The 13,507-nt window shown below is 40.1% G+C and overlaps 1 protein-coding gene and 1 long non-coding RNA gene across 46 annotated transcripts in view; both read right to left on the bottom strand.

The window, feature by feature from the left end:
* Epb41 (erythrocyte membrane protein band 4.1) overlaps window positions 1-13,507 on the bottom strand; it is a 163,101-nt gene that overhangs the window by 62,603 nt on the left and 86,991 nt on the right. For all 45 annotated transcript variants that reach the window (XM_076565264.1, XM_076565267.1, XM_076565269.1 and 42 more), the window contains exons 6-7: window positions 9,421-9,496; window positions 7,841-8,059 (exon numbers count right to left, since the gene is read on the bottom strand). In XM_076565264.1, coding sequence (XP_076421379.1) covers window positions 7,841-8,059; window positions 9,421-9,496 — 295 coding nt within the window. The remainder of the gene's footprint in view (window positions 1-7,840; window positions 8,060-9,420; window positions 9,497-13,507) is intronic.
* On the bottom strand, window positions 761-7,517 carry LOC143272006 (uncharacterized). Its single transcript, XR_013049364.1, has 2 exons — window positions 5,188-7,517; window positions 761-5,152 (listed from the first exon to the last, which is right to left on the bottom strand). It is a non-coding gene; the product is annotated as an uncharacterized LOC143272006 (long non-coding RNA).

A 13,507-nucleotide genomic window follows, 5' to 3' on the forward strand; every position in this document is an offset into this window, starting at 1 on the left:
GCAAGCAGGAGGACCAGAGTTCAAATCCCAGCACCCATGTGAATAAAAGCAAGATGTCATTCCACCCCCACCTATAACCCTAGCAGAGCAGGGCAGAGGTAGGAAATTTGTTGGGGCTTGCTGGCTGCCAGCCTAGTGGAAAAGAACATGAGCTCCAGGTTAAGTGAGAGACCATACCTCAAAGGCACCAAGTGGCAGATAGTGAAGAACACCTGATGCCTCCTCTCATCCCTGCCCGCACAGGCGCCCATGCATGCATACACGCACATACACCACACACACCATAAGGTGGAGAGCAACAGAGGAAGACATTAATGTTACTCTCCAGCCTCCAAACATGCTTGCACAGGTACATGTTATCCACATACATCACACACACACAATTTAAGTCTTTTTCCCCTATATTCATTTTTCAACTCTGAGGGACATCAATTTGAATATACATATTCAAACTATGTATCTAGGTAAGTGTGCTTCAACACTGTAGTATGAGGAGGAGGTGGTAAGTAGAGATTCACTCTTGAAACTATTGATTGATGTTTTTTATGCTTTTTTTAGATTTTTGAAACAATTATGGCTTTTTTTTTTTAATGTATACATGCCAAAAGAGGGCACCAAACCTCATTATAGCCGATTGTGAGCCACCATGTGGTTGCTGGGAATTGAACTCAGGACCTCTGGAAGAGCAGCAGCCAGTGCTCTTAACCTCTGAGCCATTTATTTCTTCAGCCCCCAGCTTTTTTTTTTTTTTTTTAAAAAAAAGACAGGGTCTCATTATGTGACTCTAGCTGTACTGGAACTCACTATATGGACCAGGCTGGCTTCCTGAGTGCTGAGATTAAACGAGTGTGCCACTATGCTCAGCTAACAATTATGATTCTTTTCCTTTCCTTTTCTTTCTTTCTTTCTTTTTTCCTTCTTTTTTTGGTTTTTCAAGACAGGGTTTCTCTGTGTGTAGCCCTGGCTATCCTGGAACTCACTCTGTTGACCAGGCTAGCCTTGCAAAGATTGTCTGCCTCTGCCTCCCAAATGCTGGAATTAAAGGCATGTGCCACCACACCCAGCTCAATTATGACTTTTTTAAAAAAGATTTATTTTTTATGTACACAGTATTCTGCCTGTATGTATGGCTGCATGCTAGAAGAGGGCACCAAATCTCATTATAGATGGTTGTGAGCCACCATGTGGTTGCTGGGAATTTAACTGAAGACCTCTGGAAGCCAGTGCTCTTCACCTCTGAGTCATCTCTCCAGCCCCTTCAATTATGATTCTCAAGTGATATATAATGCAAATAATTTTCCCCTAAGCTATTGACAACCTAATGACCCCAATATTCCTGAATTCTTCTGTATGTACTTTCTACAAATAAGGACATCCTTCAACAGTGTGAAAACCAGGAAATTAACACTGACACATAATGCCATATTATCCTTAAAGCCCATTCCCCAAGCTCAGGCAGTTGTTACAGAATGATCCAGTGGTAGATCATGTGCCTCTAGTCTAACCTGGTATAGAGCTGACTGTTACAGAATGATCCAGTGGTAGATCATGTGTCTCTAGTCTAACCTGGTGTAGATCTGATGCTTGGGCTTCAGGCAAGTGCTTCACAATGAGCTGTACCCCCAGCCCGGGGTCACGTGTCCCTAGCAGAACTATCACAGAAGTGGAGCTGTGCATCCTATCAAGTGTTTATAACTTCAATTTGTCCCTGCACAGACCATGTCTACTCTATCACTGATGTATGCCAAGTTTCTCTGAAATTCTTCTTTATCTCTTTGTAGCTATTAATTTTATGAGAATTCTTTTCAATTTTTTGAGTGTCCTCCACAAACTATTTATTTATGTGTGTCATTATGGATTCACTGATTCCGGGTTGGGTTTCTTGTTTGTTTTGGCACTCCTCAAGCTGAGCAAGTGCTGTACTGCATCCCCAACCCAGACTCTCATTTGACTCATGCAATAGAATCACTTATTCTGCATATCTATTTTCCTGCTTAAATTGCCCAAATTTGGTCAATGGGAGCTTCTGAAAGGACAATTTTTGTCCTTCTAAACATTTTTGAGCATCTCTTCCCAGCACAGTGTAGAGTTCAAGTATGCCAGTATTTATATATGGACCTGTTTACATCTCTCTCTATCACCACCTAGTGTTACACTGGAAACTGACTGTGCACTGAAACCTCCAGTTTTAATGCAATACCACCAGGTTCTTTTCTCCCTTTCCATAATTTGAATTCCCTTTACTTACAAATTACTCCAAGTATTTTGACTAATTTGACCAATATTTTCTTTCTTTCACCCAATATATAAACAAGCTCTCATTGCAGCCTCTGAACTCTCGTCATCTAGATACCCTTCTAATCCTCTGATCCTACTTGGATTGATTGAATTCACCACCCTAAGGATTAGGAGGTACAGCCTTGTTAGAAAAGATGTGGCCTTCTTGGAGATGTGTCACTGGGAGTGAGGTTTGAAGTTTCAAAAGCCCATGTCAGACCAGTCTTGTTCTCTCTGCCTGCTGTCTACAGATGAGGATCAGCTACTGCTCTAGCACCATGCCTGTCTGCTTCCCACCATGAAGATAAAGGACTAACCTTCTGAAACTTAAGCTAGAGCCTAATTAAATGCTGTCTTTTATAAGAGTTGCCTTGGTCATGGTCTCTTCATGTCTCTTCACAGGAATAAAACAGTGGCTCAGATACCCTATGAGTTGGAATTCCTCAAGCCAGAATGCCCTCCAACCCACAGATACTGCCCTCACCGAGACCTGGATGTCCTAAACCAGAGTCCTCTTGAGCATGACTTGTTCAGATCACCTATTGTCCCAAAAAGCTTTTTCCAATAAAAAGAATCATACATATTTACATATAAAATTAGGAAACTATCATTAAAAACATGGGGGAAAGCTCCCATAACCATTCCACCCACAGACATCTGTGTTTGTAAGTACAATATTTTCTAAATTAAAGTCATAAGTTAGGGGCTGGAAAGCTTAGTTAAGAGTACTTGCTACTCTTACAGAAAACCCAGATTCAGTTCATAGCACCCACATGGTGGTTTACAATCACCTGTAACTCTAGTTATAGGGAATCTGATGTCCTTTTTGGCATCCAAGGCACTGCACACATGTGGTACATAGACATATATGAGGGCAAAACATCTAAACATATACAAAATAAAAATAAAAAATATTTTTAAATCATAAATTACTTTTACCTTAAAAATGTAACGATTAAAGTTTTTTGCTAAGATTTTCCAGACCTCCGAAAGACATAACAAACCTGCTGGGAAGAGGTTAGGTATTTCTAGCCCATGGAGCATGTATTCAGGGGGCTGGGGAGATGGTTCAGCATTTAAGAGCACTGGCTGCTGTTCCAGAGGTCTTGAGTTCAATTCCCAGCAACCACATGGTGGCTCATAATAACTGTCTATAACAGGATCTGGTGACCTCTTCTGGTATGCAGGCATATATGCAGATAGAGCACTCATACACATAAAATAAATAAATAAATTTAGAGGAAAAAAAAAAGAATGTATTCAGGAGCAAACAACAATTTACCACTTGGAAGTCCTGCAGCTTATAAAATACCAAGCCATGGAACCCTGGCACCAGCCAACTCCTGCTAATGACACGGAGAAGTTACAGCACACTTCACCTATACTGACTTACTCAGCAAAGGCATCGCTATAGAGCGAGCTCCAGTGTTTTATTGCAGCTTTTTAACAATATTTGTTGCCTTTCCTGACTACGGACTGTGATTTCAAACAATTAAGTGGGGGACAGCTGACAGGTCTGCATGCCTCCTTAGTTCCCATAAACAGAGGGCCAAGCTTGATTTGCCAGTGTTAATTTAGTTGATTATAGCTTCAAAAATCCCTGTCTGGGCAAGGGCACTACTCCAGTTTACTTTTGTGTAGGCTGTCTTCTGTTTGTCTGAGGAGTAGGGTGGTATTAGCTTGTACCTTTCAACACATTAAAATGCTTACACCTCAGCAGGAGTTTCTTTGACTGGTTAAAACACCACGCTACTAGGCATATTAACATTTCCATCTGGGTTCCTGTTACTAAGAATATCCAAGTGTCCAGAATGGAACAAGTAAATCCCATGATGGCAGACATCTACATTTTTCAGTCATGGAGATCTGTGATTGTTTAGTTTCTACTGTTCATCTAACAGAATATCAACTAGACCACATCCATCATTCCTTTGAGATTGTTCTGTTAACTACTAAGAGTGAGTGGGTCTCCAAACCCAAACTTACATTGTTTGTAAAATGGTGATATTATATTGTTGTTGTTGTTGATGATTTTATGGTTTTTTGGGGGGATGTAGTCCTAACTGGCCTTGAACTTACTATTGTAGCTGAGGTTGACCTTGATTTCTGATCCTTCTGCCTCCAATTCCCAAGAGCTTAGATAATGGGTCTGTGTCACCACAGATGTCTTAAGAGATATTATCCTACAAGTATAATCATTTGCTAAATGCTTTAGATACATTTTCTGAGTTAACTATCAAATTCACCTTATCAGCCTCATTTTTCAGGCAAGAAAATGAACTTCGGGGCCTTAAGTAACTTACTAAGAGGAACAGTGCTAAAAAGGGATGGGATCTGAATTCAAAGTGAGATGGACTAACTCATCTATGTGTCCGCTATATAGTCTGGTAAGTTCCCAAATGCTCTCAGCTGCAGGAACTCTCTATGCCTTAGATATTGAGGACTACAAAGTACTTTCCTTTATGTGTTAGACTGTGCTATAAATTTTAAAACTAAGCAAAACTTGAGTGTTCATTTACTGAATCTTAAAAGAATAACAATAAATCCACTGGATTTTTAAAAACAATAACATTTATGAAAAATAATAGCAAAAGATGAAAAAATTTAAGCCTTTTTTGATACTACATTCAAACATGAGAGCAATTTCTTATGTGTGTTCATGTGTGTGCATGGGGGGCTGCATGTGTATATGAGAGTGAGCGTGTGAATGTGTGTGCAGGTCAAAGGTCAACCTTGAGTGTCATTCCTTAGGTGCCTTTTACCTTGTCTTTTGAAATGTGTCTCTTCATTGACCTTACCAATTATGCTACACTGGCTGGCCAGTGAGCCCCCAAATTCAATTGTCTTTGCCCCTCCAGTGAGCCTCCAAATCCACCTGTCTCTGCCCCTCCAGTGAGGCCCCAAATCCACCTGTCTCTGCCCTTCCAGCGCTGGGATTATTAGCATGTGCCACCATGAGAGGCTTTTGACATGGGTTCTCTGCAGGCTCTGGAGCCTGAACTCAGGTCTCCCTGCTTGCAGGGCAAGCACTTTATCGACTGTGCCATCTCCCCAATCTAAGAGCAGTTTCTTAAAGAGTAATGAAATGTGAAATTTGAAAACAAATCAATAAAATTTATGGGCTGTTAAATTCATTACATGTTTGAGATGTCACTGGTCTACCTTGTAATTTGAGTGGATCTTTTTACTTGTGCAATATTTTATTTATTTGTTTGTTTGTTTATTTACTTATTTAAATTTTTTAAAGAAAGGGTTTTTCCGTGTAGCCCTGGCTGTCCTGGAACGCACTCTAGACCAGGCTAGCCTCGAACTCAGAGAGTTCTGCATCCAGAGTGCCGGGATTAAAGGTGTGCACAGTGAAAAAGACAAATAACTTAGAATTACCATGGAAACAATTCTGAGCTCAGAGACCTCTTGAGAGGATCTTGAAAGGCATCAAGATCTGTGGACTATGCTTTCAGACCTGTTGGCTAGTTTAAAGGCTGGTTATAAAGGTTACGTGTGACACTGCACATAAGTGCTTAGCACACTATCGGGCATGCAGTAAGAGATTATTATAATTGGTGACTTGTAATTATCGTGATTATGTAACAATGTTATAAGAACAGTCGAGCCGAGTGTTAGAGGAAAGACTGTACAAGTCCTTCCAAATTAGAATCCTATTGTGATCAAATAACTATTAAAAGTATCATCAGAAGCCGGGCAGTGGTGGTGCATGCCTTTAATCCCAGCATTCAGGAGGCAGAGGCAGGTGCATCTCCGAGTTAGTCGTCTCAGACATTAGTACCTTAGGATGCATAAGCCCAATGTAAAAGTAAGTTTTGAGAGTTGGAGAGATAGATCAGCAGTTGAGAGCACTTGTTGCTCTTGCAGAGGACCCAGGTTCAATTCTCAGCACCAACATGGTGGCTTATAACATTCTGTAACTCCAGTTCTAGGTGACCCAATACCCTCTTCTGACCCCCATGAACACAAGGCATGTACATAGTGCACATACATACATGCAAACAAAACATTCATACACATAAAATAAAAGAAGCAAATCTTAAAAAAAAAGTTTAAAACTAAATTCTGGCAGTTCTCTTTGGACACACTACTATCCCATGAGAGTTAGGTGACATATGAGGTGACTGCTACATGGGTCATAAGCTTTAAAATCCTTATTATGGTGCGGGGAATGGCTAAAGGCACCTGTCATCAAGCCTGAAAACATGAGTTTGAGTTCTGGAACCCACATTATGGAAAGAGATCTGACCCCTGCAAGCCATCTTCTGATTTCCACACACGCACTGTGGATACACGTGAGAGGCATATATGCAGATGCGCACATACACACAATCAATTAATGAAAATTATTATGGTTTTCATGGGTGTCTGAACCTTGGGGGCAATAAGACGGTCAGAACCAGACCACACTGAGGTAAAGGTCCCTCATTTGAAGCATCCCAGTCCATGTAATCTATTGGAGCCACCTCAAAGAGAAGAGGACAGCTCCACAGCCAGACAGAACACTTGCGGCCACCACGGCAAGCACCTGAGACCACGCTTTGGATTTCTCTCTGAACAAAATGACCTTTTAAATCTTTGTAACACAGGGCATGCTCACCCAATTCAGGATGCCACGCCAAGGTGATGTAAATCAATGCCAAGATCAGACTAAAGCGGCTTGTGAAATTTAGCTATAGTAAGTCATTCAAACAGAAAATGGGTGTATGGAGAAAGAAATACAGTGAGGGCTCATTTTAGTATTAGATAACAGTCACTGGAGTTTTATGTCACACATACATTTCCTTTTCTCAACAGATTCATTGCCTCATTTCTTCTAAAGCAATAATCTCAATTAGACACTCAAGGAAGCAGATCGGAGAAATGTTAAGTGCATCATCTAAGTTCACAGGGCTAGGACAAAACAGAGGCACGATCTCAACCTGCCTCAAACCAAGGACAAGCCTTGCTCTTGGTCATGGTGTGTTTCCTCCCAATGTTTCCAACTGTTTTCGTTAAAAGCACTAAAGTCAGTGAATTTGGTGAAGATTTGACTTTACAAAATACTTTCAAGGGTACCACGACCCTCTGAATCCACCCATGTGCACAGAACCCAAGTTACAAGTTCTTGCTCTAAGGATCTTAAGGCACCTAATACAGCATACGTCTAAATATAAAAGCAATAATAGTAATAGCTATCATTTATTGAGCACCTACTATGTGCAAGACCTTGTGCTATTTAGTGCCCCCACACACATTTAGTTCTTACCCTACAATGCAATGCCCATTACTCTGATAACCAACAACAACAAAAGTCAATAAACCTAGAACAGAAAATTTTTTTCAATAAACCTGGAAACAAAAACAGAAACAAACAAAAAAATTTTCATTACCCTGATAAGAAAACCAGTCAGAGGACTTGAATGACTTTCCCAAAGTCAAACAATAAAAGGAAGTGAACTCAGGGTGACTCTCCCTATGGTAAACAATGAATCAACAACAAGTCAAGGGTTTAAACTCAAGGCCAAAATAAATACAGAACATCTGGAGACATGTGAACATCTGGAGACAGGCTCACCTGTAGGATTTATGCAGCTCCGTGACTTTCTCTTCAAGTTCCCTGGTCTGATTTGGGGCCAGTTTAAAATCACTAACATAATCCACGCCATGCAGTTCTGGGTCATAGTCTCCCAGTTCAGACTGGATGGTGTAAGAGCCGAGGAGGGCTAAGGTTGCAAAGGAACAGGGCAGCCGTCCAGCAACGATGTCCTGCCGAAGCTGGAGACATAAATAGTATCTACATCCAAAAAAGAAAGATGTGAATATATCAGTAACAACAAAAGAACAGACAGACAGATAAAAAGAAAGAAAGGGGAAAGAAGAGAGAAGGAAGGAGGCTAAGGAAACACGACATGATAACTGTCCAGGATAGGATAGTGGGCACATGGCTAGTCACTGTAAAACTGCTTCTCCCTCTTGTTTGAAACATTTTCATAAAACAAAAATACTGTAACTATGTTGAACAGAGTTGGAAAGCAGGTTAGAAAAAGAGGGAAAGCAGGAGACATCTGAAGGAGGTAAAGAAACTATTTTACTGAGCACATACTATTACTATGCACACACATGTACACCATGAAAATGAAATGAACAGGTTTCTCAGGAAGAGAGACGGCATCTCAACTGAGAATGAATTCACACAGAGTAGCCTTAGACAATGCTACAGGGTTTCCACAGCATTCAATAATCAGATATTAGGAGTTGATCTTATTCCTTCATTCACATTTTCCTATATTTTTATTTTGTATACAGGTGTTCTGCCTACACATATATCTGTGTACCATGTGTATGCATTGGCCATAGAGGACAGAGGACAGAGTTGAATTCCCTAGAGCTGGGGTTACAGACAGCTGTGGGCCACCACATGGGCGCTGGGAATTGAACCTGGGTCATCGGAAACAGCAACCAGTGCTTCTAACTACTCCAGCCCCTCTCTCCTTTAAGAGAGATGAAAACTGAATCCTAAAGATTGTAAATTCCTCAGAAACCAGATCATCGTCAACGAAATCAGACTTAGGAAGTAGTTTCTTGGCAACCCAGCAATTCAATGTAACAAATATTGCCAAGCATCTACTAGGAAGAGGGCTCTTGATGACATCACAGGCGTGAATGCTCACAGCACTATTGTTCACCACATAGTAGTTTTCCATTTAGTTTTTGTTCATCTTTGATAAAATCAAGTAAAAATAATTTTCTTAAAAATTCAATAGGTTGGTTTTATGTAAGATTTGTGCTATAAATTAAATGGGCTCAAAAGACGGGTCAGTTCATGGGGATGGTTTAAAAGAGAGATAATTATCATGTGATTTTGCTGTTCTCAATCCTATGGGGAATACAGTAGGACAGTTAGATCTTGTCCTCCAAGCACAGTTTAAGAGAAGTCCCACCCACCACGTATTGTAGAGTGAAATGTCATGTGGTAAACAGGGCTGGCTCCTGCCAGGTTCCGGCCTTTTAGGCTCAGTATCTTCAAGCCTATTTTGAAGGCACCAGAAAATCTGTACTTTAGACTAACCATTTATCATTTTTCTTCCTGAGTAGGGAAATTCCCAGAGCTTATGACAAGAATTACAGTTCTGTATTTACGTGCTAATTATTTACCTTGTTATGTCTTCAGTTAACTGTGCTGGGTCTGGTGGATAAAACTTCACATTAAATGTGAAATTCCACGGAACACCTATAAAAATAAAGACAGGAATTTTGTTTTTATGTCTAAATTTCTGATCAAAAATATTGTTTTCCTTTTTGTCTTAAATCTTCCAACATTTTCATGTTTTGTGTTTTAAAATATTGTTACCTTGCTTAGATTCTACCTAGAAAAGCTAGAAGACCTCATTTATGTGGTGATATATTGTTTATAATCTAAGAAATAAAGCTTGCCTGAAGATCAGAGGACAGAGCCAGCCACAGAGTTAAACATAGAGGTCAGGCAGTGGTGGCACACTCCTTTAATCCTAGCACTAGAGGCAGAGATCCATATGGATCTCTATAAATTCAAGGCCATGCTAGGCTACACAAGATTAATCCAGTCTAAAAGAGAAACAGAGCCAGGCAGTGGTGGCACACACCTTTAATTCCAGCACTTGGGATCACAAACCTTTAATCCCAGCAGTTGGAAGGTTGAAACAGGAAGTGCTAGGGCAAGGCAGAGAAAGGAGTATAAGGCGGAAGGAAACAGGAATTCACTCTCTTGCAGAGGCTCTATCAGGCTGAGGAGTTGATGAGGAAGAGGTGGTTGCTCTGGCTTGCTCTGCTTCTCTGATCTTTCAGTTCTCACCCTGATATCTGGCTCCAGATTTTTATTATAAGACCATTTAGAATTTGTGCAACACATTTATTTTTTAATGTTAGTATAGTCTTCATTATAGTGGAGCAGAACCACACAGGCAAAACTGTATGAAGAAACAATCCTGCAGGTTGACTTGTTCATAGAACTTGTTTTAGAAATGTGATTTATATTCTGCTCTGAGCCATCAGAAGTTAATGGGTGCTCTTTTGCAATTTTGAAGATATGTATTTATGATATATACACATTATCTGAAATAAAAGTTCCTGTGCACATATATACACAAATCAATGGATGTAAAAGAAACAAAAATGTAAGATAAAATAAGTTCAGCAAAATAGTATTATTTGAGGAATCTGTGTAAAGGCCACCTAGGAATTATTAAACTATTCTCTTTTTAAATTTTTCATAAGTCTAAAATAATTTTTAATTTTTTATTAATAATTTAAAAGATTTACTTCTCTCATCTCTGTGCATGTGTGTATATATATACATATATACATATATATATGTGTGTGTGTGCATGTGTGTGCGTATATGAGCACAAGAACATGTATGTAGATGCTCACAGAGGCCAGAAGTTGTTAAAGGTGGTTGTGATTTGCCTGACATGGGTGCTAGGAACCAAACTTAGGTCCTCTGGAGGAGCAGGAAGTGACCTCAACTGATGATTATTTTCATTTTTTTTTTTTTAATTTTTCAAGATAGGATCTCTCTTGTGCATCCTTGGCTGTTCTGGAACTTACTCTGTAAACCAAGCTGGCCTCACACTCAACAGACTCACCTTCTCTTCCTCCAAGTGCTGGGATTAAAGGGTGTGTCACCACCTCCCATCTTAATTAATGATTTTTTTCAAGTGACTTTCTGAGGCTGAAGAGATGGCTGGCTTAGCAAGTAAGAGCAATTGCTACCCAAGTATGAATTCAAGTATCCAGAACCCACGCTAAAAAGCTGGCCATGGTTGCAGCCGCCTGTAACCCCAGCGCTGTTGTAGGGCAGCGCGGAGAAGTGACAGGGGCTCGATGGCCACCAGCACAATCACAGCTTCAGTGAAGAGCCCCTGTCTTGTTGGAATAAGGTGGAAAGTGACAACAAGATATCTAACATTTTCCTCTGGTTTCTGCTAGCAAGCACCAGCCTGTAAAACACACACACACACACATACACACACACACACACACACACACACACACACACACACACACACGAGTAAATTCTAAAATGACTTTCTTCTGAGAGCACACATAAAAACGTAAATGGTTGCAACCAATGTAAAGAAGCCACCGTGCAGTATCTTGCAAAGGTGAAAACAACTCAATTCTACTTCCAGATGTTCTACTAAACCCTATTCCAGGCATACACCCTAAATCAGGTTGTTTTGCCTTTTTTTTTTTTTTAACTGTAGGTTACAATCCATTGTAAACCATTTTGGTGGAGGAAATATAAGCACTAAAAATATGAAACAGATATAAAAGAAAACATCAAGATGTGACTCAAGGGTTAGGAATTGTTTGGTGAAATTTCTTTCTGATCAACGTAAGTTTCAAAAATGATGCTGAATAAGAAAAGTCACTTAATTTATATGACATGCAAAAGGTTTCAATATAGCCATATTTTTAAATAACAAAAATCCAGAAGTAAAACCAATCCCAAAAATTTAATGGAATAATTATCACAGAGTTCAAGAAAGTGGTGACCTTTGGGAAGAAAGTAGAAGAGGGTACATGGGCTAAAGGTTTTTTTAAAACATAATTTGGGCCAGGCGGTGGTGGCGCACGCCTTTAATCCCAGCACTCGGGAGGCAGAGCCAGGCAGATCTCTGTGAGTTTGAGGCCAGCCAGGTCTACAGAGCGAGATCCAGGAAAGGCACAAAGCTACACAGAGAAACCCTGTCGCAAAAAACCAAAAAAAAAATAATAATAATTTGGGTAAATTACATGTAATTTTCAACATACAGAGAAGGTGTAAGAATATCCTGCCTATGGACTATCACTGGTTTAAATTTTCTAAAATTCTAAAACTGTGTTGTAGATGTAACCAACCGTCTTATTAAATAAGAAACACAGAAACAATGTAAAAGAGAAAGCCGAAAGGTCAGAGCTCAGAGCTAAAATCTCACACTTCCACCTGCGGTGTCCCAGCTTCCCGAAAGAGAGCTATATCCTGTCTGTACGTCTTTTTTATAGTATTATTGTTCTGCCTTCTCATTGGTTGTAAACCCAAACACGTGACTGCCTCGTCACTGTCTGAAGGTACAGCCCCCTAGGTCTTAAAGGCATATGTCTCCAATGCTGGCTGTATCCCTGAACACACAGAGATCTATGGGATTAAAGGCGTGTGCCACCGCCACACTCTGTCTATGGCTCTAATAGCTCTGACCCCCGGGCAACTTTATTTATTAACATACAATCAAAATCACATTTCAGTACAATTAGAATACCACCACACTGTGTTAAATTTTTTATTAATAATTTTTAAATAACTGGCTATTTTTGTAATTTTTTATAAAATTTTATGTACATTGGTGTTTGTCCAGCATATATGTCTGTGTGAGCAAGTCGGATCCACTGGAACTTTGAGTTACAGACAGTTGTGAGCTGCCACGTGGTTGCTGGGAATTGAACCCAGGTCCTCTGGAAAAGCAGCTAATGCACTTAACCCAGCCCTATTAATAAATTTTTTAAAGAATTATTTCTGTATGTGTGTGTATATGTGTGTGTTTCATGTGCACAGCTGATAACAGAGGCCAGAAGAGGTTACTGGATGCACTAGAGTCAAAATTACAGGTAGTTGTGAGCTACCTGACATGCCATAGGATGTGGATGGCTGGCCTGAGTCAGCAAGTAAGGGCCCTCATCCAGAACAAAGAAAATAAAGGACCTTGGAGTTAAGCTAGCAGGAGGAAAAATGACAAACTCAGAAGAAGACACAAAAGGCTGGCTCTAAGGAAATGCCACAATAAAGGATAAAGCAACTACTGTCTGCTGTACACAGGGATGACACATGAGAAGTACAGAAACAAAAGCTGGAAGGAGTGCCCAAGCTGACAACAGACTTCTTTTTTCTTTTCTTTTCTTTCTTTTTTTTGTTTTGCCCTGGAACAGAGGACCGAACCCAGGGCCTTGTGCTTGCTAGGCAAGCGCTCTACCACTGAGCTAAATCCCCAACCCCTGACAACAGCCTTCTATGGATGGGAAGAGATGTGAATGAAAAGAAAGCCAAAGAGCTCAGGCTTCTCGCTTCTGGTCCAAACAAAAATGCTAACACACATTATTTCTGGATGGATGGGGAGACATGGGTTTTGTTACATAACTTCCATACTTTATTGAATTTCTATTACTTTAATTTTTTTTTTTTTTTTTTGCTTCAGTGTTTTTTCTTTCCTTTTCTTTCTTTTTTGGC

This window comes from Peromyscus maniculatus, chromosome 2 (assembly GCF_049852395.1).
Source record: "Peromyscus maniculatus bairdii isolate BWxNUB_F1_BW_parent chromosome 2, HU_Pman_BW_mat_3.1, whole genome shotgun sequence".
Classification (NCBI taxonomy): domain Eukaryota; kingdom Metazoa; phylum Chordata; class Mammalia; order Rodentia; family Cricetidae; genus Peromyscus; species Peromyscus maniculatus.